The sequence below is a fragment of the Labrus mixtus genome, chromosome 21 (genome assembly GCF_963584025.1).
Source record: "Labrus mixtus chromosome 21, fLabMix1.1, whole genome shotgun sequence".
NCBI lineage: Eukaryota > Metazoa > Chordata > Actinopteri > Labriformes > Labridae > Labrus > Labrus mixtus.
Window position 1 is genome coordinate 6,584,407 of NC_083632.1, and position 26,898 is coordinate 6,611,304.

At 41.8% G+C, this 26,898-nt stretch overlaps 1 protein-coding gene across 4 annotated transcripts; it reads right to left on the reverse strand.

Annotated features, from left to right (window-relative positions):
* Positions 1-794: 794 nt before the first annotated feature.
* Positions 795-23,175, reverse strand: sec24c (SEC24 homolog C, COPII coat complex component). 4 transcript variants are annotated; one of them, XM_061029116.1, is made up of 25 exons: positions 23,015-23,175; positions 21,108-21,286; positions 18,643-18,723; positions 17,800-17,926; positions 15,765-15,934; positions 14,928-15,671; positions 14,709-14,851; positions 14,063-14,131; positions 12,533-12,641; positions 11,194-11,321; positions 9,318-9,456; positions 8,494-8,609; positions 7,207-7,331; positions 6,766-6,957; positions 6,570-6,663; positions 6,222-6,338; positions 5,929-6,099; positions 5,719-5,815; positions 5,410-5,555; positions 4,744-4,882; positions 3,902-4,020; positions 3,468-3,647; positions 2,874-3,059; positions 2,454-2,543; positions 795-1,775 (listed from the first exon to the last, which is right to left on the reverse strand). In XM_061029116.1, the coding sequence occupies exons 2-25, from the start codon at positions 21,265-21,267 to the stop codon at positions 1,635-1,637; spliced, it is 3,783 nt and encodes a 1,260-aa protein (XP_060885099.1). In that variant the 5' UTR covers positions 21,268-21,286; positions 23,015-23,175; the 3' UTR covers positions 795-1,634. The 4 variants fall into 4 exon arrangements, with proteins under 4 accessions (XP_060885099.1, XP_060885101.1, XP_060885100.1 ...); XM_061029118.1 differs by lacking the exon at positions 18,643-18,723; XM_061029117.1 differs by lacking the exon at positions 14,063-14,131.
* Positions 23,176-26,898: the final 3,723 nt, after the last annotated feature.

Here is a 26,898-nt window from a genome sequence, read left to right on the forward strand (position 1 = left end):
AAGAAGACTGAATTTAATCTCATGGGAAGAGACTGAGTGTGTGTGCATGTGTGTGTGTGTATGTGTTGGCTGATCCCTCTGTTCCTCAGAAGAAATTCACCAGGACCGACCCTACATTCACACACACAAACACACACACACAGTCATACCTTGCGTTCTCACTCTCTCACTCACAACCACACACACATACACAAACATATCAAAAAGCTAGCCAAGGCGTCGTCCTCTCTTCAGTAAAAGTCGTGATTTCATATTTAGACTTTTTTGTGACAGAGAAACCGGCCGTCAACAACCCACAGCTGTTCAGGCAGGTCTTTAAAATCGTTATTTTCTATTAATTCTGTACAGATTATATATTTTATTTACACACCGAGCAGATCGCCAGTGCGGACACAACTGAAAATTAGCAAACACCAACTCATGTCCATTTATCTGCTGTCCTTCTGTGCTGACTCTGTCTGCTGGAAACATTTTTTTGTACATCTAAACTTCTATTATTATTATTTATATAAAGTCTGCAGCACTTCACATAACCATACCGACAGGTTCACTATCCAGAGGGATTTCCATCGCTTTGATGCTGAAATCAAAAGTTCACACCTGTCTTGGATTTCTTTGATTCTTTATTTGTTATTTCTGGTCTCTCTTGTTGCTGCATAGACTTTGATCTAATGAAAGCTTCCTCTCATAACATGCACATCTGGATTGTAAGTGCTTTAACGTTTGAGCACAGAGAACAAAAAAAAACTCAACAGAGCCTGTTTTGAAACAAATACGGATCACATCAATCACTGTCATGATTGTGAAACCTTTACTTTTTCTGTTTATTTGTGGGTGATAAAACCACATTTCATACATTTCACGACACTTCTTTGATGCTTCCTGCAGGTGAAAAGTCATCAGACCCAGGTGTGAGCATCCAAATGTATGCTCACACCTGGAGACACACTGGTAAATAAGGACTGAGTGACTTATCCTCTCCCGTTTGTAAACACACACACATACATACACACACTTTTATGGATGATTGGAGCAGCGTGGGGAGGGGGTACTAAGGCCATGATTAAAAGGAGAAAATAGACAGAAAATAACAGCATTTATTTAATATGTATGCAGGTGTCCTTCACTCTATTGGGATTCAATCATATAAAAAGTGTTTGCTATCTGAGGGTCGTTTATGCGCCCAGAAAAGCCTTTCAGTGCTCGTAATACAGACAGTACACCGACTACAGTCAACACCAGCCGTCCCCGCCAATCACTCAGTCTGTTGCATACATTATTGTTCACTTGTGTATATACATTACCCTTCCTCGTCAGTTATTTCGCTCCTGCTGTGTTGGAGCAGTAGATTGAGGCAGAGTAAAGCTCTATTATCATCAGACTCTCCATCTCTCACACACACATTCACACAAACACACACACATGATGGAATCTGCCAGCTGGCCTCTGATGCTCAGCTGACAGACGGGAGGAGAGCTTTAGTATATTAGGTTTAAAAAAAAAAAAAAAAAAAAAAGATAAAGCGCTTTCTCTCACAGGGAAGGTGAACTTGGTGAGGCGGGTTTGTTTGGGTGGGGGTGGGCGGGGTGGGGGGGGGGGGATGTCATTAAGGTGAAGGTTTGGACTCTGTCGGCCTAGCTGAGAAGCTGGCGGATCTCCTTGTGCATGTGACACAAGAAGTCCACGTATGACGCTCCCCCGCTGGCGCTCTTGTCCTCGACCAGGAAGTGTCTGAATATCAGCTCGGTTTTGTCTTCCTGTTTCACCACCATCAGCTGCAACCAGAGGAGAGAGCGAGTGAGAAACAGAGAGCATGCAGGAAGAGGGAGGAGGGTGAAACCATCATTTTTTTTTGGTTATATATATGTTATATATGTTATGAAACAAAACAGCACTTTTTGAAGCTCCGACAGGTTCAACACTGTCATGTTTCTTTTACTTTATTACATATTTTTTCATGTCTTTATTCTTCTTTACTCTATAATGTTATTTGACTAATTCAGAGTGTAAGGTAGCTATGTTCTCTGTGTACAGGCTTCAGAAAAAATATTGGAGGGCACATCTGTTTACACAGATTGGAATTTGTGAACTATGTGTAGAGGATGACAACGCCTCTTGTCCTTAGTTATTTCTTTCTGCTTCGTATTTCATTTTCTCTGTTTTCTAAAAGCTTGCTTTGGTTTAAAAATAGAAAAGAACATATGAGAGAGTTCTCGGTATTAAGAGTGTGTCTTTTACACCACATTTCACGGTATATGATATGGACCTATGGGTCTGAAATAAAGTACAAAGTGAATTGTGTTCAAATCTAACTTTGTATTGACACTGATGTATCTTTTGTTTCAATGAAGAAAGGGGAGTCGTCAAAGCAATGTGTCAAGTCTAGTTTTGTTCAGAGGCCCACAAAGTGTCTGTACCTTCAGACTTGTAACAGGGAGCAGAATAAAGTTTACCTTCATGTATCGTGATCGTTCAGCTCGGAAGGAGTCGATGATCTCTCGGAGTCTCTGGGAGAACGGGTTGTCCAGCACTGGCAGGCTCGTCTGAAACACACGACAGTGACATTCAGGAAGTGAAACAGAGCTGGGTGGAATAGACATGGTGATCGTCACGTAAATATTTAATTTCATTGTCATTCAAACCAAGAATATGATCATAAAACCCTTTGGTATAAAGATGTACTCAAATTTTTTTTTTTTTGTGGATCTATAAAATTACAAGAAATGATTAGAGCACAAAGAGAAACGGCATTTAAAAGACAATGAAAGAAATGTGTTGTGTTAACACAAAATAGTTGTGCTAGTTGTGAAACTGCCGCTGGTCAGTCTGCCGCCTTCATCAAACACAACACAGGAGGTGATGCGTTCCCTCACCATGCTCGGGTCTATCTGGCTGAAGCTCGGCGTGCCGAAGATGTTGAGCAGCAGCTCCTGCTGAACGCTGGCGCCCACCCACAGGAAGAGGTGTAGTCCTGTCTCCAGAAGGTAAACTCCGCCTTTAGACAGCCTCTCCTCAGAGTCTCGCACCGCAACCGGCAACGAGTCGCTTTCCAACTTCGTCTGCAGAGTGGAAAGAGAAAGAAACGATGACCGATGAATATGTAAGCGATGCCATCAAATGACGGAATAGTGCTTTTACTGCTTTATGTTCATCCAATGAAAAGATGAAATGTTCTGTAATCCAAATCTGAAGCGTAATAACGTAAAAAACAGCTGTTTCTTTGCACCATTAGAGCGTGATTTTGCAGATTTATGCAGGTGACCTAAGAAAGTAAAATGAATAACACTATTATCATGTTGAGTAAGAGAGCAGCAAAGACGTATTTTACAAAACAAACATGAGACTTGCTTCCTGTATGATCACAGAAGTTTAAAAAGAGCTGCCTTACACGCTCTCATCCTCACATACAGGAATGAGGTGTGTGTGTGTGTGTGTGTGTATGTGTGTGTGTGTGTGTTTGGTCTCACCAGTGGCAGCAGGCGAGGGTAGAAGAAGACGTGGCTCTCTGAGACGTCCATGCAGCTGATGAGCTGCCTCAGGTACGCCCGGTCGTCCAGCGAGACGTCGGCGCCCGGCAGCAGCACGTCGCCCTTCAGCACACAGTTCAGATAAACGGGAAGCAGCTTCATGCACTCTGGAAGGATCAGCTGGAAAAACACACAGGTGTAATGTCAGACACTCCAATACCCAGCGGTTTATTCCTTAATTTCATATATTTTATTGTCTTATGAAATTAACTAATTTGACAAATCTCTGAGAGTAAATACAAGTTTGAGAAAATCTGCAAACAGGCATGTCATCATACTGAACACCAAGAAACTCAAGTGGTGTGATAACCACTTGAGGATGCGATGTGTTTGTAAGTATGTACTAATTACAGAGTGATGAATCTTTTCAGTACCTGACCAGCTGACGAGGGGCTTGCGCAGTTCTTTCTGTAGCAGGCCAGAATCTGAGCACACTGGTTGATCAGAGTGTCTCTCACCGCCTTGGTGGGGCTGTTCAGGATGCCACGGAAGGCTGCAACACACACATGTATACTTATGAGGGGGCGATCCACGAGTGTTAAATTAACCAGGAATGAATGTGTGTTTGACTCTGAAAGAAAATAAGTTACACCTGAATCTGAATTATGAAAAGCTGGTGTAAGACTTGACGCAACAGAGTCCTTTGCACGTCTCTATAATGTCAATGTCTGCCTTTATATCAATGCTATGCGCAGTGAACAGAATCAGAAAATCAACCAGAGAGTGGAGAAGGAACATAATGGAGAACAGAAAAAGTAATGCAGCAGATTAAAAAACGTGCAGGGAGATCGTAGCTGTCGCGTGCATACAGTCTGTGCAATGTGAACCTGTCACAGGATATAAACGTCACCACTGTCTCCCGCTGGCTCGATGCGTGTTCTCTGGATAATATCCTGCCGCTTCCTCACATGAGCATTCTTCCTATTTTATGTGGAAAAAATACTAGGAGGCTGGCAGGAGAAATTCAGGAAGTCAGAGGGAAAAACTTGGCTGTTTGTGTTCATACACACAGATCCTCCTTAAAACATCAGGAGTTTTTAGGAGGTTTCCGGCAAGTTAGAAAGCCCTATCACAAGTGCAGTACATTCCGACCAACAAGAAAACACAGCTGCAGCTTTCTACTGCTCCCCATGAGCAGCTGAGGGTTACTTTCTCACATTTTTAGAAAATGTTAGTCGTACATTTCTCCTTGCTAACACCGCAAGCCGCTCCTCACCATATTTAGAGAAGAAGTTGATGATTGTGTCGGTCTCACAGTTGCGGTAGAGGTCAGCCAGCTGAGAGCAGCAGTTGACCGCCATGTTGTGGATGCGGAGACGCCTCTGGCCGCTGCAGCTGGTGTACAGCACGGCGCACTGTGGGGGAAACAAAGACGAGCGTTTCTTACAAATTAACCGGCTCAGGACTTATTTACATTTTGCTCTTAGTATTTTAATAAATCTATCATTTGTGGATTAGAACTTTACATCAAGATATCCAGGATGGCACTGCATCCATAAAATGATGAGGAGTATTTAGATATGCTCCCCCTAAGTATATTTTAATACACTCATTATTCACACTTTTCAGATGTGTCTCTGTCTTTAAATGTCAACCCTAACACTAATCCTAAAATCACTGGTTCCCCAGAGCTTGTTTATTATCATAGTCCTGCTGAAGTCTAAATAAAATTGAATGCCAGATCAACTGACTGATGGACTCAATGTCTGAGATGTAAGATTATGTGACTCCATAATCCAACAGCACCTTGTAGGACATCAAACAGTAGTAACCCTAAAGGGCTTTTTGGCTAAGTACTTTGGTAATAACCCGGTAAAAACTACACATTAAATGTATTCCTTTCTTAAAAATGCTTTTCCTTAAAGGATATTGTTGCACCCACCTGCATGAGAGCCCCCGTCTCCTCGCTGAGCTTGTCGTCGTGTTTGAGCTCCACAGTGATGGCCTTGTCACAGTCCAGGCCCGCCAGCTCCACGTCTGTGGTGTTACTCATGAAGAAGGAGCCGAAGAAGTCTGTCGCTCGGACACCTGAGGGGGGGGGGGGGTGGGGGGGGTGGGTGGGGTGGGGTGGGGGTGGAGACAGAGAAAGAGAAAGAAAGAGACAGATCATGAAGCCATTTGTATCTTTGTTCTTGACCAAACAGATTTCTTTCTTTTTTTTAAAATATTTTCAATATGTTGGAATCCGTACCTGTGCTTGTCCGCACCCTCATGACGGCGTCAAAGCCAACGAGTTTCTGAACATCTCGTCTGAGGTCGTTCAGGAATCGCTCTCTGTCCGACTGAGCCTGAGATAAAGAAAACACACACAATATGTTACACAGGAAAGTCGTTTCCCAGCTGGTATTTTAAACATGATCACAGCGGGACACACCTCACAGAGTAAAAGATTGGCTCTCACCTGGAAGTATGTGTATTTGTAGACAGACCCTCCGGTGGAGACAGGAACCACCCCTAACGTAGCAACGTCAACATACCCGTTGGGGAAGAGGAAGAGATCCACACAGCAGCCTTGAGCTACACACTCCTTAGCTAGAGTGTTGTAGAAACCCACCTGGGGCTGAAACAGAGACTGAGGGAGACCAGAGAAGAAGAGGAGTCAGTGTGGAGACTTCTTGAAGCAGCGACATGCAAAACCTATTGAAACCACTACAACTAATTTACGTTGTTAAAAGTTTCCACACTTGTGTTTACCTTCTCTTTATCTGTCCCAATCAGCTTCTTATCTTCTCTGTTCTTTAGTTTTCCGGGAGCTTCTGCGATGGGCAGAGACGTGTGAAACACAAAGAGCTTTCCTGCGCAGTCTGCAGCCTGAGGAAGTGACAAACAAACAAATCATCAGGCATATCAGCTCCACTGAACAGACAAAGGAGTAAAGAGTCTCTGTACGTTTTAGAGACAATCTGCTCAGTCTTCTCTACACGTGTTTAGACTGACTGTTTTCTCAGTATGTTTGCTACACCGGATGAAAGAAGGAGATTTTAATTCAAAAACCCAATCAGACTTTTGAAATCCAACCAAAACTTTTATTTATTTTTTTACCTTGAGCGCTTCGAGTCCCGCCTGGATGACAGGTCCAAAGACCGTCTCTGTCTCCCTGGTGTCTGCAAACATCTCTGGGATCTGGTCCAGCAAACTGGAAAACACAAATGGCATCAATGTGTTCGTCCTAAGACTCCATATGTTTCTGTAATCGTGTGTGTGTGTGTGTATAAGCATTTAGTTTATGCCTCCTCACCTCTCGATAACTTGCCGGCTCTCATTCACGTTGACCAGGAAGCCGTCGAGCAGCGGTACGAACATGTCTGACACGTCTGACACCACCAACATCTGAGGCTGGGCCAAGCTCGACTTCACGTTGTAGAAATGCATAACTTTGTTGTAGGTGACGAAACCAACACGCACCACAGAGTCCATTTCTGGGTTTTCCCTGAGCACAGAAACACAGTGTTCAAGTTTGCATTTAATTACATGAAGTAAGCATGAAAACCAACAACTATGCAATTTAAATCTCCTTTGTCATGGCTTTGTTTTATCTTCTTCATCCTCACTTTCTGTCTCAGCTGCATATTTCTATCCTTCACTTTTCACTTTCTCTCTCTCCTTTACTTCCTGAACTCTTCCTATCTAATATCATTTCCTCCTACCCATCCCTATATTGTATTTTATGTTGGAGTACCTCGGCAGATAGTCGAGAAGGGTCTTGAGTTCCTCGCAAACGATGTTGACCATCCCGCTCTTCACAGCGTTGTAGGACACGTCGATGAGGAAGATGAAGGCTGGAGGCTGAGGGAGCTTGTTATTCTGTTAAATATAAGCAAAGATAATGGATGAAGTCACATGTAAAGGCCTTTACCTGGAATGATAGATTTAAAAAAAAAAAAAAGATTAAATCCAAGTATGAAACAAATAAAAGCGTAGGAGTCAAACTAGGAGCAAACTAAAATTTGCTCTTGGGTTTTTGTCACTAGGTCACTTTCACTCTCATCAATGTCTTTACCCAAACTTTTCCTTCCTTGTCCCTTTGTAATATTTCAGCAAGCAGTCAAGCTGAGCAAATATGTGACGCAGGAAACACTCATCACAAACAAGTAGGCGAGAGTGATGACATTTAGATCCCGGGACTGGTGCTAGGACCGGCTCGATCTTTGTGTGCGTAACAAAGCATCTTCTCACTCTTCTCTGTTCATCAGTGTGTTCTTTCCCGCTGTTTCGTTTCTGCTGTTCCTTTTTTATGTTGTGTCTGGCCTACTGAGACATTCCCACACACCCACACCCAGCTGACAGATATGTGAAAGAGCAACTCAGGAAGATTTCAGGGCCCAACGGCAGACTGGCATTAAAAAAATTCTAGAAACTTCCAGGAGTGCAAAGGAGTGAAAAGTGCTTGAGGTAATATCAGGATCATGACAGATAAGGTCAAGTAAAAAGAAATGCAAATACCTCACAAGCACTCACCGGTTTACAGGTTGGTATATTAATCTCATCTTTGTGTGGTGAACATATATAGTGAACTGCTTTATGAGCTCACTTTTAACACCCCCAAAAAGGTCTTACCTATATAGATAACAGAGTGTAAACCCTGCAGACAATCGTTTACATCTAATACCCATTAATCAAGAAAAAAACGATTTCAGCGAGACTCCACTGAGCAGCCTACAGGCTCGGCTTGTATTAGCTTACAGAATAATTAGGTGCAAATAACGGCTTTCCTTCTGTAGATTGTTGTTGATGTGTTCATTATTGTATCATTCTGACTTCTACTAACATTCATGTTACAAGCTTCTATTACACTGAAGTATTTTTGCACATCACTGAAGGGATTCATGGATACATAAACTGCATCAGACTCCATACCGGGGGAATTTAGAAGACATTACAATCTTCCAAACAGAGCTCTTAAAACAATAATGGAAGTTGTTTGTTTACTGCAGGACACAGCTCTTCTTTTTTTTTTTAAACTCACCTTACAGTAGTCGACAGTCGCCAAGAACTCATAGCTGCCCAGCGAAAGCTCCGGCCTGTCGTAACAGTCCATCCTCTTCCCGGTGTGGTCCAGATGCTGGAAGTAATGTGGAGGCACTGCGGGGAAACGACCAGGTAGCATCAGCACAATTCATTAATTTGGAAAATCAAATTCAATAAATGAACACAGACCCTTTGAGACCTCCTAAAGCCACTCCTGCAAACTCTCCCTTTCAACTGCCATGCCTAAAGCTAGTCTGCACCTATGCTGACTTAAGGTGCACTCACACTAGGCCATCTGTACCGTCCCCCTGCACGCTTCACCCTCAAAGTCCACTTTGTTTGACTAGTGTGAGTGAGTGCTCCAATCAGTGCTCAAGCACATATTTTCACTTCCTGTTAACAATTCAAATGTCTCATGACTCATCCTGCACTCAGGATTGTTTATTGATTTGCTTACCAAATAAAAGATTTGCTGATACTAACGACTCAAATTCATCCCAACGTTATGTCCCCCCTTCCATCTTGTGATTGTTAGATCCCGTTTCAGCTGGCAGTACAACACGGCAGTTAGATACTCTCAAAGTTCAGTTTCATGGGGACTTTAATTAGTCTCCCTGTCATAAATAGAAGCTGTTATTATGAGTGTGACATGAAACCATGCTGACAGAACGTTTCCTTCTTCTCCAGAGTGAAGGATGTTTAACCCAATGCTGGTTGGCATACTTTTATTGCCGTGCATCTTAATAAAGGGTGCATCTTTAAAAAGTTTGTGCGACTCTGAAAAGAGTCTACAACACTGTGGAGGAGTGTGTAGTTACTCACCCTCTGTGACGCAGCTGCAAAAGCCACACTGGAAGCGGCGACCTCCCTCGATGAACTGCATGTAGGGACACATGTACGCCTTGCACCTGTTGCAGCGGATCGGACCACTCTCGCCGTGGTCCACCAAGTACGGGGGGATCTGACAAGAAATGCAATGAACGGATTAAGATCATTCTGATGGAATAATCTGGAGTTCTGAGGAGGGCACACTTGAAATCAACAATTCATCTACAGACCTGGCTTCATCTAAAAGAAATCCTAATGTGAATGGATTTACTGAAACAGGATGTGATGTGAGTGGCACTGCAGTAAATATTTACACCCTCTGTCATCAAATGTTGTTCAAAGGGACATCATGTAGAACTGGTCCAGATGGATGTGTGTCACACATGTAGCGTGAGTGAAACAAGGTCATGCAGCCACTCCCACCTCAGTGAATCTGAGAGAGATAATCCCACATTACATAACATCCGCTGATAAAGACTACATATCAGGCTTTAGCCCTGAAACCTCCCGACTGCTTACTGACTGCACTTTGGAACATACAGGTAAAGAGACAGAAATACAAACAGGAAGTCAGAATGACGCAAACATCCCTTTCCACATCGGTGGGGCTACAACCCTCCAGTGAGATGAGATGACAGAGATAATTCATTGTTTCTGAGATGAGATTAGATAAAGGTAAAATAAACATTTACTGATCCCACCAAAAGGACATTTTCAGTGTTTACAGCTACAGAAACTTTCTGCTTGTCATTGTAATCTTTGCGAGTAGGTGGAGATTCTTCAACGTTGGGTGACATCACTTTGCTCTGAAAAATGTGATCAATATATTTCACATTTTTATGAAGTTTTATAGATTATTTCAGTGTATTAAAACAACACATAGTGATAATTATTATTATTTGCAGCCTTTATTTGGTCTATAAAGTTTTTTTTTGCTCGTTTTATTATTATATTATTTACAATCTTGAATTTGAACCCTTTAACCTCCTGTGTTTCCTCATTAAGAATCCATGATAGCGTTCCCTCCATTTGCAGGACCTCAAGGTCAAGGTTTCTTTATTCGTCTCCCTAGGGAGAAATTTGTCTCGGATACTGGGAAATTGCTGCATAGACAATACATCGAAGGACCTGTGGTTATTTCTTTCTTTCTCACCTTGTTAATGGGTTGTGGGGTGGGCGTGGGGTTGGGATTCATGTTAATGCTGTTTGATTTATTTTGATGTAAAGCACTTTGTGCTACATATCTATGAAAAGTGCTTAACCAATAAAGTTTGATCGATAATCTAATAAAGCCCTCGTACAGTTTATCACAGAAAGTTCAAAAGTGTTCAAATGTTTTGTTTTAAATCACAAACAGCAATAAGCACAAACATATTCCGTTTACTATTCAACATGAAGAAGAACAGAATCAAGTTCTCACATTTGAAAACCTAAAAACATGAACCATTGAGCTTTTACGGCTTGACAAATGACTAAAACATTAATAAGGCAGTAACACTGACTTTCTGATATTGTACTTATTAATTAATAGGAAAGTTTTTGCCAGACTCTCAAAGATAACATGCTATAAATATTTGATAGACAGCTCCTTTCACTGGAAGCTTATTCCACCATCTGTCAACCAAAGGCTTTGGCTCGGGAAAGTGGAAGTGGAGGCAATTGGATATTGTATATATTACCAGTAAGTAATTTGGATGACGTCAAAACGTAATCTTTCTTTGTCCTCCTGTTGGCTTTCCAACGAAAAATGTTACCTCTCAAAGGATTTGGTGTCATAAAGGTCCGATCAGACAGAAGGAAAGAGCTCAGAGTAAACAGGGCTTACAGGGGAGACAGGAGGGAGTGGAAAGAGGAGGGGGGCATCGCTTACCTCGTCTGGCGGCAGCGTGGCGAGGGGCTTGATGACAGCAGCCAGCGGCACCTGAGACTGCTTGGCCATGTCGGCTGTGCAAGGTATGTTATAGGCCGTACAGCGGATAAACCTGGGACTGGCATTCCCTAAACACAAACACAGACTCTCTATTAATATTACAATCATTACACAGGTAACACATAACCTTCATCAGATTGAAAAGTCAGCAGGTCTTAAGTTATAGAAAGTAAAACCATTGACTTTAGACAATTATCGACGATTCATTTCCATCCCCTTTAATTGTAAAAAACTGAAACGATAACATAACTCCTCGACGTGTGCTGACATATTGTGCTGTTGAAGTCATTTGGAGCAAAGACATTTCCCAGAATTGAGGTGAAGCCCCTTCTGCTTACCAAAGAAAACATTAAACTTAACAATAAAACAGCAAAGATAATTCAGGTCGCTGCAGCAGAACTGATTCTTGTGTCGCTTTGAAGCAGACATTCATGGTTATGGAGAGTTCAAAGATTCTTGCACCCAAGTGTTTGTTAGGGTTCCTCTCGCCATTCCAAAATGTAGTCGACATGTATTTTGATTTCAAAGTTTGCTCCATGTCCCATCTGTTAACATGGGGGAGGCCAAGCTTATGACCTACACTGCAACCAGTCAGTAGGGGGAGCTCTAAATATTTTGGCCTCACTTTTAGGGGTTGTTCTTAACTGCCAATTTCCACATACTCCGTCAGCGCCACGGTCTGTAACGCCGCTGTTCACTGCCACTCTAGTCAATGCTCCTGTTTCCACAGCGAGCGCAACGGCCCGTCTCTAGCACGTGCCAGCAGCTCGACTACGCTCTGCTCCGTTTCAAATACGCTGCAAGTCTATTTTTTTCGACAAAACACGCATCAAGATGGACAGAATAGAACGACCCGGACAGGAAGTCAGACAAAGAAATGCACAGAGCGTCCAGTCACTTTTGAAAAAAAAATACCCACAATTTACAGACGTAAGATCGTATTTCCCATCACTCTATCAACATTACATCAAAACAGAGACCCATGGAGCATCAAATCAACCTCAGAAAGACCAGGTATGTCTCTTTATTCCACATGATCTTGTAGTTCTCCTGTGATGTGTGTACAGCTACTTATGGCTGCAAACCGCTGTGCTCACGCTCCAGCAACAGACCCAGTGGGGCATGGTGCGCATTGCTAGACAGAGAAAACCCGTGGACTAAGTGGAAATTGGCAGTTCTTTTGGTGATCTTTTTATACCGTCCCAGAAAAAAACCTGTGAGAAATTAAGAACGCTATTGGAAAGAGTCATTTAATGTTACTTCCTCAAGAAGGGCCTACCTTGGTCTTTGACCTGGAAGTTGGTGGTGACCAGCGGTGGGGCCTGACCTCTGACCCCTGTTGTGAATGGCTCCGTGCTCTTAGCCCTGTCGTCCTCTATTACCTGGATCTAATATGGAGAGAAGGGGATAACAATGTCACATCTTCCATACATGTTTACAACAGAAAGACACACATGTGAAGTGCACATGATGACACATTGTCCCAGGGTCTCACACAGTCTAAAAAAAAGAAGGAACATTTAAACCCATGCAGGAGACGGCTTGCACACAACCCCTACACACATGTTGAGCTACTAAACACACAATGGAACCCATCAACGTCTGAGGATAAAGAACTTTTGAGATGAGCCATGTTCGATATGGTGCATGCGTATGCAGATGTTGGTTGTACAAATATGACAAACTGACTTTCAAGGCAAAACTAAATGACATCCCTGAGGAAAAAAAGGCAGGGTTATTAAATCATGCTGTTAACGAAAGGAAGGGTGAGTAAGTCCAAACAGTGCACAGTAGCATGCAGGAAACAGAGAGAGAAGGGGCGAAGGAAAGTGTCAGACTTAAGTATGCTGCTTCTTCAAACACAAAGAAAACAATGGGATGAAGGTGAGGTAGTAGGGATCATTATTGATTACACTGCATATAAAGCAGAAAACGAACAAACCCGTTCAATGGGGATTTGTTTGACATTTTTGGAAACATTTGCTTTCCTGCAGACAGATATGATAATGGTACTGTAGGAAACTAATGGAGGCTTTCGAAAGATACTGTTCCTTACAAAGAAATAGTCAGGTGTTTTTGCCCATAGGTTCTTGCATTGTTAATCAAATGCGGTACAACATGTTATGGATGAGCCCTTTGGAGCTGCTGTTTGGGTAGCAGCAGCTATTCTTATGAATTAATTTTATTAGCTGAAAGCTAATTTAGCTAGCAGCTGTTAGAGCCACAGTGCTGCTGAAAAACACTAGATAACAAAATGTATCTCTGATGGAAAGTATCACGGTATATTTACAGTATTTTGGATGGGAGCATGGTGAGTAGATTTTTGTTGTTTTGTCAATAAGCTCGATCAGCTACAGACCTCCATCATAAGTTACAGATTTAGAACAAATGACTGTATCTCTGAGTATACCATTTTCTGCTTTATTACCTGTTCATTTATGTTTTTTATCTATTTAAGTCATTCACGTTTCAGTCACATCAGTTTTAGTCCACTTACTATCTGTGCCTTATTTTTCCATTTTCTAATACAGTTTTTATCTTATTCTGATCACTGCTAATCGGGGAGACTTGAATCTTAAAGGCATTATGAAGGTTATAGTAAAACCCCACAAGAATCCTGTGACTGACCCTTACACTGAAGTTAAACATAAGTCTAAGAGACTAAGTCTATTTCCAACAGGGGTCTGTCTACTACACTGTGACTGTGAGGGGGGTGGGGGTTGGGGTGGGAAAGGACAGGTGGTGGAGGATGTTAGTGCAAGCAGACGGAGAGGACAAGGTGGAGAAGGCAGGCACACAGGACACTTACTGGGCTGGGGATAGCGTCTGGGTCTATTCTATGTCTTGATTTCTGCACAGCCGGCATGTCAGACGCTTGCTTTATATTCAAAAGTTTGTCCAGCATTTTGTCCAAAACGGGACAAAATAAATACATACAAAGAGTGAAAATATGAAAAAAAAAAAAAGTTGTGTGAGAAGAGAGATCTCAGCAAGACTGTGCTGAGCAGCAGGCTGTTGTTATTCAGACAGAAACTGATCATTAGTATTGATCATAGATTAGTGGTACTGTAGACAATGACAGTCAAGCACAGACAGATATAGAGTCATATACCAGCAGAGTGTTTGACACATGCTTTATAAAAGTTCCACCTTTATAAAGTGAATAATCCCCGGAAATCTATACATTTAATAACATGGTAATAAAAAGAAGGCCACATTATATTATGAGAGGTGTTTGGGCTTTTCTATCCTCCCTGTCTACACATGATTGGACCATATTATTAGGGCAAAATCTGCATTATATTGTGCAATCCCCCTTACAATATGTCATCCCTCCCTAATAATATCACTTTGATTGTGCTGAGGAGAACAGATAAGGGCTCCTATAAAAATGGATGGGGGGTTGTAAACTGGGAATTTGGTTCAGAAAAGTTTGTGTGTGGTCGTCTGCTCACCGGGCTAGGGATGGCATCTGGATCAAGTCTTTTCTGTGCAGGGGCAGCAGGAGCGGGTGCTGGTGCAGGGGCTCCGTAGTTTGGTTGCCCGGGATACGGGCCTGCATAGCCAGGCTGGGGACCTCTCACCTGCCCGAATGCACCTGAACAGAAGAAAAAAAGGGCTTAGTGATTGAGAAAACAATTATTTAGTCTTCCACTAAGAGGTCGTCCCCTCACCATTCTGCTGAGGGGGGAATCCTCCAGGCATGCCTGGCTGAGGTGGAGGCTGCTGCATGGGCCCAGGGGGGCCAGGTGGTCCTGGAGGCAGGTGGTTGCTCTGAGCCATGGAGGTTGGAGGCATCTGAACGCCGGGAGGAGGTGGACCTGAGTGGTAGGGAGATGGCTGGGAAGGAGGGGGATGCTGTTGGGGTGGCATCTGGCCGGGGTATGGGCCAGATGAAAGGGAAGTTGGGGGAGGACCTGGGGGAGGACCAGGAGGAGGGAAAGACCCCGGTTGAGAGGATGGAGGTGGTCCTCTCGGTGGGAAGGAGCCCTGGTTTTGGAGAGGCGGGCCAGGGGCGAAGGCTGGGGGCTGGCTGGCAGGAGGAGGTGGTGCGGAGAAGGGGGGCTGGGCTGGAGGAGGGAAGGACTGCTGCGGCTGGGAGACAGGTGGAGCGGGAGCTTGGCTGGCTGGAGGCATGGGACCTGAGTAGGAGGAGGGAGGGAAGGTTTGTTGGGAGGGAGGAGGTGCTGGAGCAGAGGAAGTGAACTGCTGCTGAGAGGTAGGGGGGAGTGAAGAGTTGAATGGCTGTTGAGAAGGAGGTGAAGGGCCTCCATAGTATTGCTGAGGAGCTGCAGGACCACTGGGAGGTGGTGGCTGGGTGGGGGCAGAGGATGCAGGGGGAGGGCCCTGGGCGTAGGAAGTCGGAGGTGCAGCAGTGTAGGCGGTGCTAACAGGAGGCTGAGAGCTGTTAGGTGGAGCTGAGGAGAGAGAGAAAGAAAAGAGTGATTAAAATCTATGAAAAAAAAAAAGAATGAACGAACACTGAAGTATAATCCTTCATTCTTATTCACCATATCCCGGTCCTGCAGGGGTCGGCGGTCCAGAGTTGATCTGCATCCCAGTCATCTGGTTAGTGACCTGCTGCATTGTGGGAGGAGGCCCATAGTGCTGAGGATAGGAGGGGTGAGGGGGCCCTGTCATGTTCATCCCTGCAGGGTTGTATGACTGAGACACAGCAGGCCTGAAATACAAACAAATCTCTCAGTGAGTTTACATTGAGTGACGTTACCGGGTTAATGTAAGAGTGTGTTTTATACGCCAAGTTAACAAGAAACCTAGATTCATAAATTGGATAGGGGGAAAAAAACATGACGTGTAATATAATTTGCTCATGCTTCCAAGATCGGTTGAGGGCAGAAAAGGAATCTAGTAACTTAAATGGTGCATGTTTATGTGGTTTCTTCAGGGCTCATAAACACAATGAGTAACAAGACAAACTCAGTGAACTTCAACTTGGGCTCAAAATCAAAACAATATATTTGAAGAAAAGAAAAGGAACTCTGAAGTCATTTTCACCTAGCAGTGTGTTGATGCTGACAGTGAGTGTTTTGCAGTAGACCTAGTATGATATTTTTCAATCCAGAGATGGGGTCTCAAGTTTCAGACTTGGAGCTGAGTCACACACAAATGTAACATGACACTTTACATTTGACTGACTTTCCCATGAAAGACTTGAGACTCTACTCAGACTCGAGATTTGGTACTTATGCACAATCTTATTACTTTGCATCAACATTACCACTCCTTCCCTCTCATCATCCGTAACCTTCAGATTCTGGTGCTTGAGTGGTCACACTCCACAGAATACATCATGGGGAGCACATCAACTGCAGCTGCTACAGTGCAGTGTTTTCCACATATACAAGATACCAAGGCATGATGGGCCGCCCCCCTAATATAATGGTAGGGGAAACACTGATATGTCCTTAGCAAGTCTCATCCACACACGGATTACCTGTTGGGTTTCACTAAAGACGTGATGAAATTTAAAAACTTCAGTTTTGTTGTTTGGGCATCTTTATAAAACGTACTGCAGATGAGTGTTGACACGTAAGAAAAGGCAAAAAGAAATGATACGAGGCAGGGCGGGACAAGCCTCTGTGTATGGGACACTAGAACAAGGCAAAGTTAGGCCTGATCTATAAACCAACCTTATATTAATAAATAACAGAACCTAATATAAAAAGGTTTTGTATTTTAGTGTTTTCAAAAGAGGGAACCGTCTTTCAATTGCTGGATTGGCCTTGCTGACTCATTAAAGGTGTATTTAATTTAACTATCAAAAAGGGACTTGTATCCATTCATGGTTAAAGCATCAAGACTTTTTCCCAGTGCAGTCTTTGCACTGACTAGTCTTATCTCAAGTTCAATACCAGCACATGAAGAAAAAAATCAGACTTATAACCGTCAGCAAGCTCCAGTTTTTCTGTCACTTCATTTTCAATGCCAGGCATTTCAATCACGAGCAACTGCTGTCTGTTACAAATAATAATCCATCTCTTATCACACATCACACTCAGTGTGCCTTTGAAATCCTTTTCCTTTGCTGGTTTTGAGTCCTCTTTCTTTCCAAACTAACCACATGACAGTCTCTATTTTAAAGTTATTTTTTGGGTTCTTTTGCCTTCATAGATAGGACAGCTGACGAGAGATAAGAAATGTCTGAAGGAGAGCGTGTGGGACGACATGCAGCAAAGGGCCGAGGTCGGACCTGAACCCACGGCCGCTGCTTCTGCACATGGGGCGCGTGCGACACAACTGCCCGGCCATCTGGCGTCCCCACATGACAGTCTTTTTTGAGCAGCCCCAAGTTTTTTGGTGTCAGTTTTTTTTTTTTTCCAGCGGTTGTTTAAAATGTCAATATGGATTCTGTAACCTGCGGGAATGAGCTGAACTTGTGAGGGAAAAGGTGCAGAATTTCAATAACCTGCTACGAGCGAAGATACCGGGAATAATAAAAGTACCTGTGCTTCCAAAAACCAATGCTTTAAAACCCATTTGCCTTATTACATATATGGTTATAGCAATCAGCCCACATGAATTTACCTGGGAGGGGCTTGTGTCATAGGAGGGGGTCCATTCTGCATTTCCCCTTGACTGTGACTGTACTGATTATACGGTTGAGGAGCCGAGACTGGAGGGGCTCCAGAAACAGGAGGACCCCTGACAGGACCTGAAATACAGAAGAAATTACACATATGTCTGCAAAAAGTAAAACGTTATCTAGGATTAAATATTTTCATGTTAATTTAATATCAGTCTTCCAATTGAAAACAAATATTTCAAAAAGCAAAACAAGACTTGAAGCAAGTAGGGTGCCCTAACAAATTATTCAAGACAACTGATCACATTTCCTGGACTAAACCTCTGGGGATTTGGAGCACTGACTACATACTGACACCATGCTAGGAGAGACTGTGTGCCAAGAGGGTCAGTTATTACTAAAAAGGCAATCAGACAACTGTGACAGGTTTAGGGAGCTGCAAATGAGGAGGCTTAATCTAGGCCAACTCTGCCAGGTAGATGTTTCACAGTCAGTGGAGTAGTAGGGTGTTAAAAAAGTGATTTCCCATTGCAACTTTCCTACTGGACACTGACTGTGTGAGTCAAATGAAACAAATAGAAACAAATATGATCAGAAGATGCAGAGACTGAAATAGCAACTTCTATTTCACACTAACAAAAAGGATATAATAAATAATTAAAAAAAGTTTGGTGATAAAAAGTTTATAACTTTTAAAAGTCACTGACTCTTCAAGACTTTTTTTTATTGTACACTCAGAGAAGGACATGGCAGCAAGAGTGCAGCCTGTAGGTAAAGAGAGGATTTAATGAACCGCAGAGCATGTGGAGTGTGAAATGATCAAGAACACGAAAGGAGGCAGTTACCTAAGTCAAGAGGAGAGGAGAGGTCAGAGACTGGGTTGGCGGCCACAGCCTTAGAGGGAAAGCTTGTGAAAGGAGAGTAACCTGAAATACAAGAAAAAGTGGGGAAACAGGCCAAATACAGAGAGATGAAGGGAAATGCCAAAAGCAATGTGAAGATGTGACAGGGCAGGGCATATTTAGATTAGTATGCTGAGGGGCTATGCTGTTCTTTCTCACACATACATGACAAATCACATGGCGGGTAGCAGGTAGAAGGACAGCCCAAGGTTATGGCTGTATGAGCGCTGCAAGTGTATCACGGCTGACTTGAGAGTCCTGAAAGGGATTTCTGGTATTTTTGAACCTGGGCCTTGTTTTGCATGTTTTCTTTTGCAAAACTAGTAAATAAAAGTAATGAGATTCAAGTGGCTGTAAGGTTATTTTTCAGAGCAAATGTAACCAGTCACAGTTTGTCCTTATCGCTGTTTTTGTCTGTTTTTTTTTTTTTAATTCGTCAACGAAGGTCTCTGACAACAAAGCTATAGAGAAGGACATTCTTCTTGTGTTAAGGTCCAATGGTTGCATTGCATTCTGCACAGCCACACAGCTCCAAGGGGGAAAAAATCATTTTAATTTGCAGGAATTGCTGGTTTACTGCTGCCTCAATCAGTGAGTTGGTTTGTTGTATTATTTTGAGATTTCTGGGTTTTAAATACTTAATGTGCATTCAACACGATGTTTATGTGACACACAGTAACACAAAAATATTGTTGCCGTTTTCAGATATAGACTTCTGAAATTATTTAGATAATTTCAGTTGGACTACACCGGGTATTCTCCTGACCTGGCTGTACACATATACTCCTCACAGCAAGAGACCTCTCCTGTCAGACAGGAGGGGGCGGGGGTCTCCTGAGGTAAGACGTGACGTAAAAAAAACAGCACTGAAGGAGAGTCTGCTATGCGATGCTATAATGAGAATATTTACCTCTCAATGCTACGTGTAACAGAATCAAAATGTCAACAAAAGAGTGGAGAACAACATACAGACTAAAAGAAAACATAATGCATAACCTGCTGCATTCTCAGAAAAAAGAATACTAGGGGTCTGGCAGGAGAAACTCCGGATGAAGTCTGAGCAAAACATTTGGTTGGTTGCTTTCACACTAGGGGTGTTAACGGTTACAAAAAATTGTACAAAAAATTGTACATTTTTTCGTGTACATGGTTAACCGTTTTTTTTTTTATTAATAAAAAAAAGAAGAAAAAAAAGGAAGAAAAGTGGACCGCAATCGCGCTATACAACCATTGGAGGGTGCGGCCGCTTTTCAGAAAGATTCCTCCGCATCACTGCCGCCACTCAAAGTTGTCAGACAGATACAACTGTGCTTTATAAAGTAGGCTATATAAGTAACACAGAAAACTTGCCATAGAAGTTATACGAGCAGGGTATGTCTGTCTGTGAATGGCTCAGTGCGCATGTGTGTGGGTGGGGGGAGTGAGTGAGGAGAGAGAGAGAACCAGGCGAGTGTGTGTTCAGCAGGTGTGTGCGAGAGGCAATGTTATGATGCCGGGGACCGGAGCAGAATAAGCAGGAGAAGTCAGAGTCATGATGTTAAGTGTATGTACAGTTCAAGCTCTGCGAGCGTAATAAACGGCCCGGTACCTCAAAATAACAAGCCGGACTCTCTGTGTCTGTTTACGCCTTGCTGCACCCCAGTGAAGTGACGGGGGTTAGCGCCGAAGTTGAGGACTACAACTTCGGCCCCGGAGCAGATAAATAAGTCTCCCCTGTGCGCCCTGACCACGGTTGGAACGCAAAGCAGGAAGGTTAACGCTCCGCTTAGTAATATGCTTAAATTCAGCGGGTTGTCTCGTCTGATCTGAGGTCGTAGTCGAATGGGCCTGACCCTCGGGACTGCGCAATCCAACATTGCAGTAACGTTGTCAAAGTGGAACATTTGTAGCTTTATTAATCTCTAAATAAATAGTATGTGTTATTTTTGATCAGAGATGATTGAATGTGTGTCTCTAAAACATTAATAAAAAAATAAAAATAAAAATAAAAATAAATAAAAAACGGTTTTCGTTTACTGATTTTTCCTAAACGGTTATGATTTACTAACCGGTTACACGTGTGCACCACTATTTCACACATACAGATCCTCCTGAAAATATCAGGAGTTTTCTGCAAATGTGAAAGCACTGATAGTGTCTTTGAAAATAGTACTTTTTTCTGGCATCATATTTTCTTTTCAAAAGAGTTTGGCACTGCAGGGATCCTCTTAGCACTGTTAGTGGGCAAACTTCGTACTGGTGCATATGGTCATAAAATTAGGTTTGCAGTCATTACAGCTGTGACATGTTTACAGATGTTGTGATCTACTGCATTGAAAAAAAAAACATGTAAAAAATAGGGCCCAGATATAAAATTACAGAACATCCCTTTTATTCACTCTTTAACTTGTTCAAAGACAGCAGTTTACCTTGTGGTGGAGCCCCAGGCTGGTAAGCTGAAGTAGGGCCGTTGTAGGGTGCGTAGGGTGCAGGGTATCCCCCATCCAGGGGTGCGTAGCCAGGCTGGCCGTAGCCTGGCTGAGGCTGGCCATATGGTGAGGCCATTGGAGTGTGCTGGTTTACATTCATCCTCAGTTCATACCTAAAACTGGATGACAAATTCACAGAGTCAGACGGCATTGTAAACAAAGACAAAAATGTAAAACCATGATCCTGTTTAGCAGGTTTTCGGGCTCTAAAAGCAGATTGTATTTCCAGGACCCCCAGTGTGTTAAAGCTTATCAGAATGTGATGTTATTAAGGATAAAGGGTACTGTGATTGTTTTAGGTCGAGGGCCTGGAGGAGGACAGCTTTCCGGTGCAGGGATAGTCTGCCTTCACAGCATGCCATACTTAAAAGGGAAAACTGGACTACAGATGGTATCCTAAAACCACAAACGACATATCTGCAAGACCCTCTCAACATATGAGAGAGAAATTCAGTTTAATGTTTTTGAACAGAAACGATAACCTTAACCATTTCCATCGACACTCAGTCAGAGAGAAGTGAAAGCAGTCCCAAGAAGACATGGACCAAAACTGTGTTTGTACACACTTTGCACAAAAAACTCAATAACTGTAAAGCTATTTTCACTGATAGCTGTATAGGTTCTTACTGTCAGTCACATGTTGACTTTCTTGTGACGTGAATATGTCCTGGTTAAGTGACAGCACCTTCATTGTCTTTTTTATATTTACTTGGCCCCACCTACAGACTACTTACAACCATCAAGTTCACACACAACGAGGACAAAGTCATGGCTCTCATAAGGAAAACTGCAAAGAGAAAAAGTAGTTCCCCTACATCTTAACTTTCCTTGTTGCTTTAACCAAGCTAAAACGTAACCCAGGCACAAACCACAAGTAATAGATACTTTCACTGTCATGTTTGTGAGATTAAATACCTGACACTATGCAGACAGTGTGTAATGTTTGCTGGATTCCTGCAGGTGTCTGAGTTAAGTGGTCATAACAGTGTTGTCATAAGATGAAGGTACCACCGTTGAGCTGTCAACTGTATTATTATGATTACTCCTTCATATCACATGTCAGCTTCAGCCTTCATAACAGTAGTGCATGCTGTTTATGCACTTGTCTTGTCTCTGGAGTGTGGACTAACCTATAAGACAGTGATGAGTATCAGCTAACAAGACAAACACGGGCTAAACGAGCGGGGGCCTTTGAATAATTCAACAATGCAGGTGCCCACAACGAGAAATACAATCGCTGGAGCCGTGGAGCTGTTTAGTATGCCGGGCCTACAGAGGGACCCACATATGCTGCCCTGGCTGTGTTTTTTTTAAAAGGAGCATGTTTAACACGACAATAAAAGTAGTCAAAACTTGAGAATTTATGAGAATTAAGATACGCCATGGAGGTATAACACAAGAATCCTACTGTAGGGAACAAGCAAACCCCGACAAAAGCTGGGAAGCATAGCAGTGTGCTAACGGGGAAAACCTCAATGCCGCATTACCAAATAGCTCACTTGCTATGTAGCAACCAAAACTTCCCAACACAGATCCTAAAGTAATAACATTAGAAGTCTAACAAGCAGTTCCCGATCACGAATGTAAACAAAACATCCTGTATTTGACAAACCTTCCAAGTAATATTGGCAAACTTAAACGTAAGCGGCGTTGTATCTCATGATGACAGCAGCAGTGGCTGAATCAGCTGTGACCAAACGGCTACATCCGGGGATAGCAAACCTTAGCACAGTAGCCGAGCTAACCAGCTACTTCGCAGTGCGATGCTACCAGTAGCCTAGCATTAGCAAACGTAGCAAAAGCCGGTTAGTTTAACGCACACTAATCTATATAAAATGGAAACCTACCTCCGAAGTGTGTTAAGTAGTAAGGCTGTCCTCAGTATGGGGAACAACTGTGAAACCCGCTGGTCGACAAATTGTAGAGACGATGTCGTCCCGGGGTGTTTCTCACTAATCCCTCCTCGGTATCAGAAGCGGACATTCAGCGGAACTGCTGCAGCGCTGTGCCACGTCCACATCCGGACTCCGCAGAGCGACTTCCCCCGCCCTCCCGCCCCCCCCGACTCACCTCACCTCCTCTACTGTACGGGAGAGCACAACATGGAATAGAATAGAATTACTTTATTGATCCCAAACTGGGAAATTGTGGCGTTACAGCAGCAGGTTATCCAAACACACAATATTAGTAAAAAAAAAACAACACAACGTTAGCAAATCTAAACATAATATAATATTAAATACAAAGTAAATAAATACTAAAAGATATCAAAAATACAACCAGGATTTAACTAAGCATTACTAGTGTTAAATAGAAAGATTAAATATGGAAGCTTGAATGTAAATGTTCAAAAACAGAGTTGTAAATGGTTGTAAATCTAAACACAATATAATATTAACTACAAAGTAAATAAGTACTAAAAGATATCAAAAATAAGAATGTGAATATATACAACCAGGATTTAACTAAACATTACTAGTGTTAAATAGGAAGATTAAATATGGAAGATTGAATGTAAATGTGCAAAAACAGAGTTGTAAATGGTTGTAAATTAAATATGAAAGATTAAATGTAAATGTGCAAAAACAGAGTCGTAAATGGTTGTAAATTAAATATGAAAGATTAAATGTAAATGTGCAAAAACAGAGTCGTAAATGGTTGTAAATTAAATATGAAAGATTGAATGTAAATGTGCAAAAACAGAGTCGTAAATGGTTGTAAATTAAATATTAAATATTAAATGTAAATGTTCAAAAACAGAGTCGTAAATGCTTGTAAATTAAATATGAAAGATTAAATGTGCAAAAACAGAGTTGTAAATGGTTGTAAATTAAATATGAAAGATTAAATGTAAATGTGCAAAAACAGAGTTGTAGATGGACAGTATTGACATAAGTTGAAGTGCATGAGTGTAGAGATATTATAAGCAGAAACTATACAATATAACGGCGAGTAGACAGACAAATGAAGTGAACAAAGTAGTACACCTGACCGTACAGTGTGTGTGATGTGTATAGTAAAAAATGTGTTTTAATAGTTCACCATTTTGTAAAAAAAATTCAGACTGCCACTAGCATTTAGAATATAATAGATGTTTATTGCCATTTGCACAGGTACAGGACAGTACAGGTACATTGGAATCCTTGTGCGTTTCTCCCAGAGTCAGCTTCTACAAAAAAAAAGTAAAAATTATATTTAAAATAGAATAGCATTGTAAGAAAAAAAAGAGTAGAAAAGTACAAAAAAGTAAAAATAAATAAGTTGTAGTAGCAGCTAAGTGATTTAAAATAAACTGTACAGAAGTTATACACTGTATTAAAGCAAAGATATAATACAAAAAAATAACAAAGGGGAACACTGTACAATGAAATGAAAATATAAATATGTTTTCTTGTCTCTAACTTTCTACATCTCTTATTGCACCTGAGGAAATTGCACACATTTGTCACATTATATAATTGCATTTTTTTCCTAACCTCCTTTTTTTTTGTATTATATCTTTGCTTTAATACAGTGTATAACAAAAGGAGGTTAGGATAATTATAGGTAAGGAGGTAACTTTTGCGCTTACTTTAAAAGGAAAAGAAAGCATCCAGTCTTCATGCAGCATTTCATATTTTTAACATTCATGTAGCCTATTTTAGATGTAGCCTATTGGTCAACTGATATCATCCAGTTTGATATAGGCCTGTCTGTCACCAATAGCCTACATCCTAAGTTATTAAGCCTATTTATTCACTTTTACAGAAGATGAGACTTGTAGCACAGGACATTAAGATGGGAAGGAAGTACTTCACCCCACACCTCACAGACTAAATGGACAGTTGACCACCTCACAGTGCAATACAAGTGCAATATTAACCTTAAAAACAAAAAAAACAGTGCAATTATATAATGTGAAAAATGTGTGCAATAACCTCAGGTGCAATAAGAGATGTAGAAAGTTAGAGACAAGAAAACTTATTTATATTTTTCATTTCATTGTACAGTGTTCCCCTTTGTTATTTTGTTGTATTATATATTTGCTTTAATACAGTGTATACCTTCTGTACAGTTTATTTTAAATCACTTAGCTGCTACTACAACTTATTTATTTTTACTTTTACTTTTTTTGTACTTTTCTATTCTTTTTTTCTTATAATGCTAGTCTATTTTATATATAATTTAAACTTTTTTTGTAGAAGCTGACTCAGGGAGAAATGCACAAGAATTCCAATGTACCTGTACCTGTGCAAATGGCAACATCTATTCTATTCTAATTTAATGCTTGGGGTGATGTTGGTGATAATTTCAGTCATCAAGTAGTTTGGCAGGCAGAGCACCTTCTGAATCAGAGTCATTAGCTGTTTTCACACATGTAGCCCTGAACATTTCTATAAAGAACAGGCTGCCCCTAAAAGGTTCATTAGTTTTTTATTAACACTTTCCAGTTTTCAGACTTCAGAAGTTTTCCATGTGGGACAGAAATTGGTGGTGGTGGTTGTGATGGCTCTCAGGAGGCAAGACATGGCATGAAAAAGGGTGCGTTCCATTTACCTCAGAAGTTGGAGCCTGGAATGACATCACACCCGGGTTGACCACGTCCCTGTAACCAGTTGACAACAAGTCTGAAAAGCAACATGGACGCCTTCAGGTGTTTGTAAGCTAATACCATGCGTTAACAACACATGCAATTGTTGTGCACAAACGCAGCACGACAACATATCCACAGATAGAACTTGTACGATACTATCAATGTGACTGATTTAATTACACAAAACCAGACTTGTTAATAAACACTATAATGTACCGCGTATACTTTACTGTTAATGCACCAAGAATCCATGTTGGAATTTGAGCTCGTGTTGCTGAAGTTCCTAAGGGTTTACAAGTCGGAGTTCCGACTTCAGGGGGCATTCTTGAAGATGTATCCGACTTCTGAGATCAAATGGAACATACCATTTTGGCGCTGTGGAAATCCAAGACGACGGATTATGCAAGAGTCCGATACTATAATGATTTTTATGGTATCATATCATATTAAAATGTACGCAGACACATCCATTGCTATCTTGGATCTTTTAAGACTAGTGGGTCGGGAATGTGTGCCTGGAAAAACATCTCTCAAAAAGTCTATGAAGCACTTCTTAAACATGTTTGTTTGTTCTGTTTGTTTGTTCTGTTAAATGTTTTGTACTGTCTGAGGTCCAAACTGCACATTTATTTCAATTAATAAATCTGATTGGTAAGAAAATATATAATTTGGGTCATTATTTTTCATGACGGAGTTGGTGGTTGGTCCTGAGGCTCGATTGGTTGAGAACCACTGCTTTAGCTAAAGGGCATACTGCATTGTTAATTTTTCAAATAATAATAATGATGTGGCAAAGGGTAGCCATCTGAATTGGGCCCAATGTGAACCAGCCTTAGCCTGTATGTGGCTGCTGTTATTGGCTATGGTTTATTTTTAGGTTATTGAGTTAATGAGCCAAATTTTGTCCCAGATCACTTGAAAATTAGGCCATATATGGAACTGAGCAGTTCATCACAAACCTGGCATGAGTTTCATAAGGTGGACAGATATATCTTGCTGTTTGGTCATTTTGGGTACTGTTGTCCTTTTGCTTTTCCTCTGCAGGATCAGAGACGTTGAAGCTGATGTGATTCAGCCACGAAGGAAAGCATTTATCAGAGGGGCTTTCCAACAAAGAACCAGACCCTCATGGTCAAAACTCATTTGTAAAGATTTATT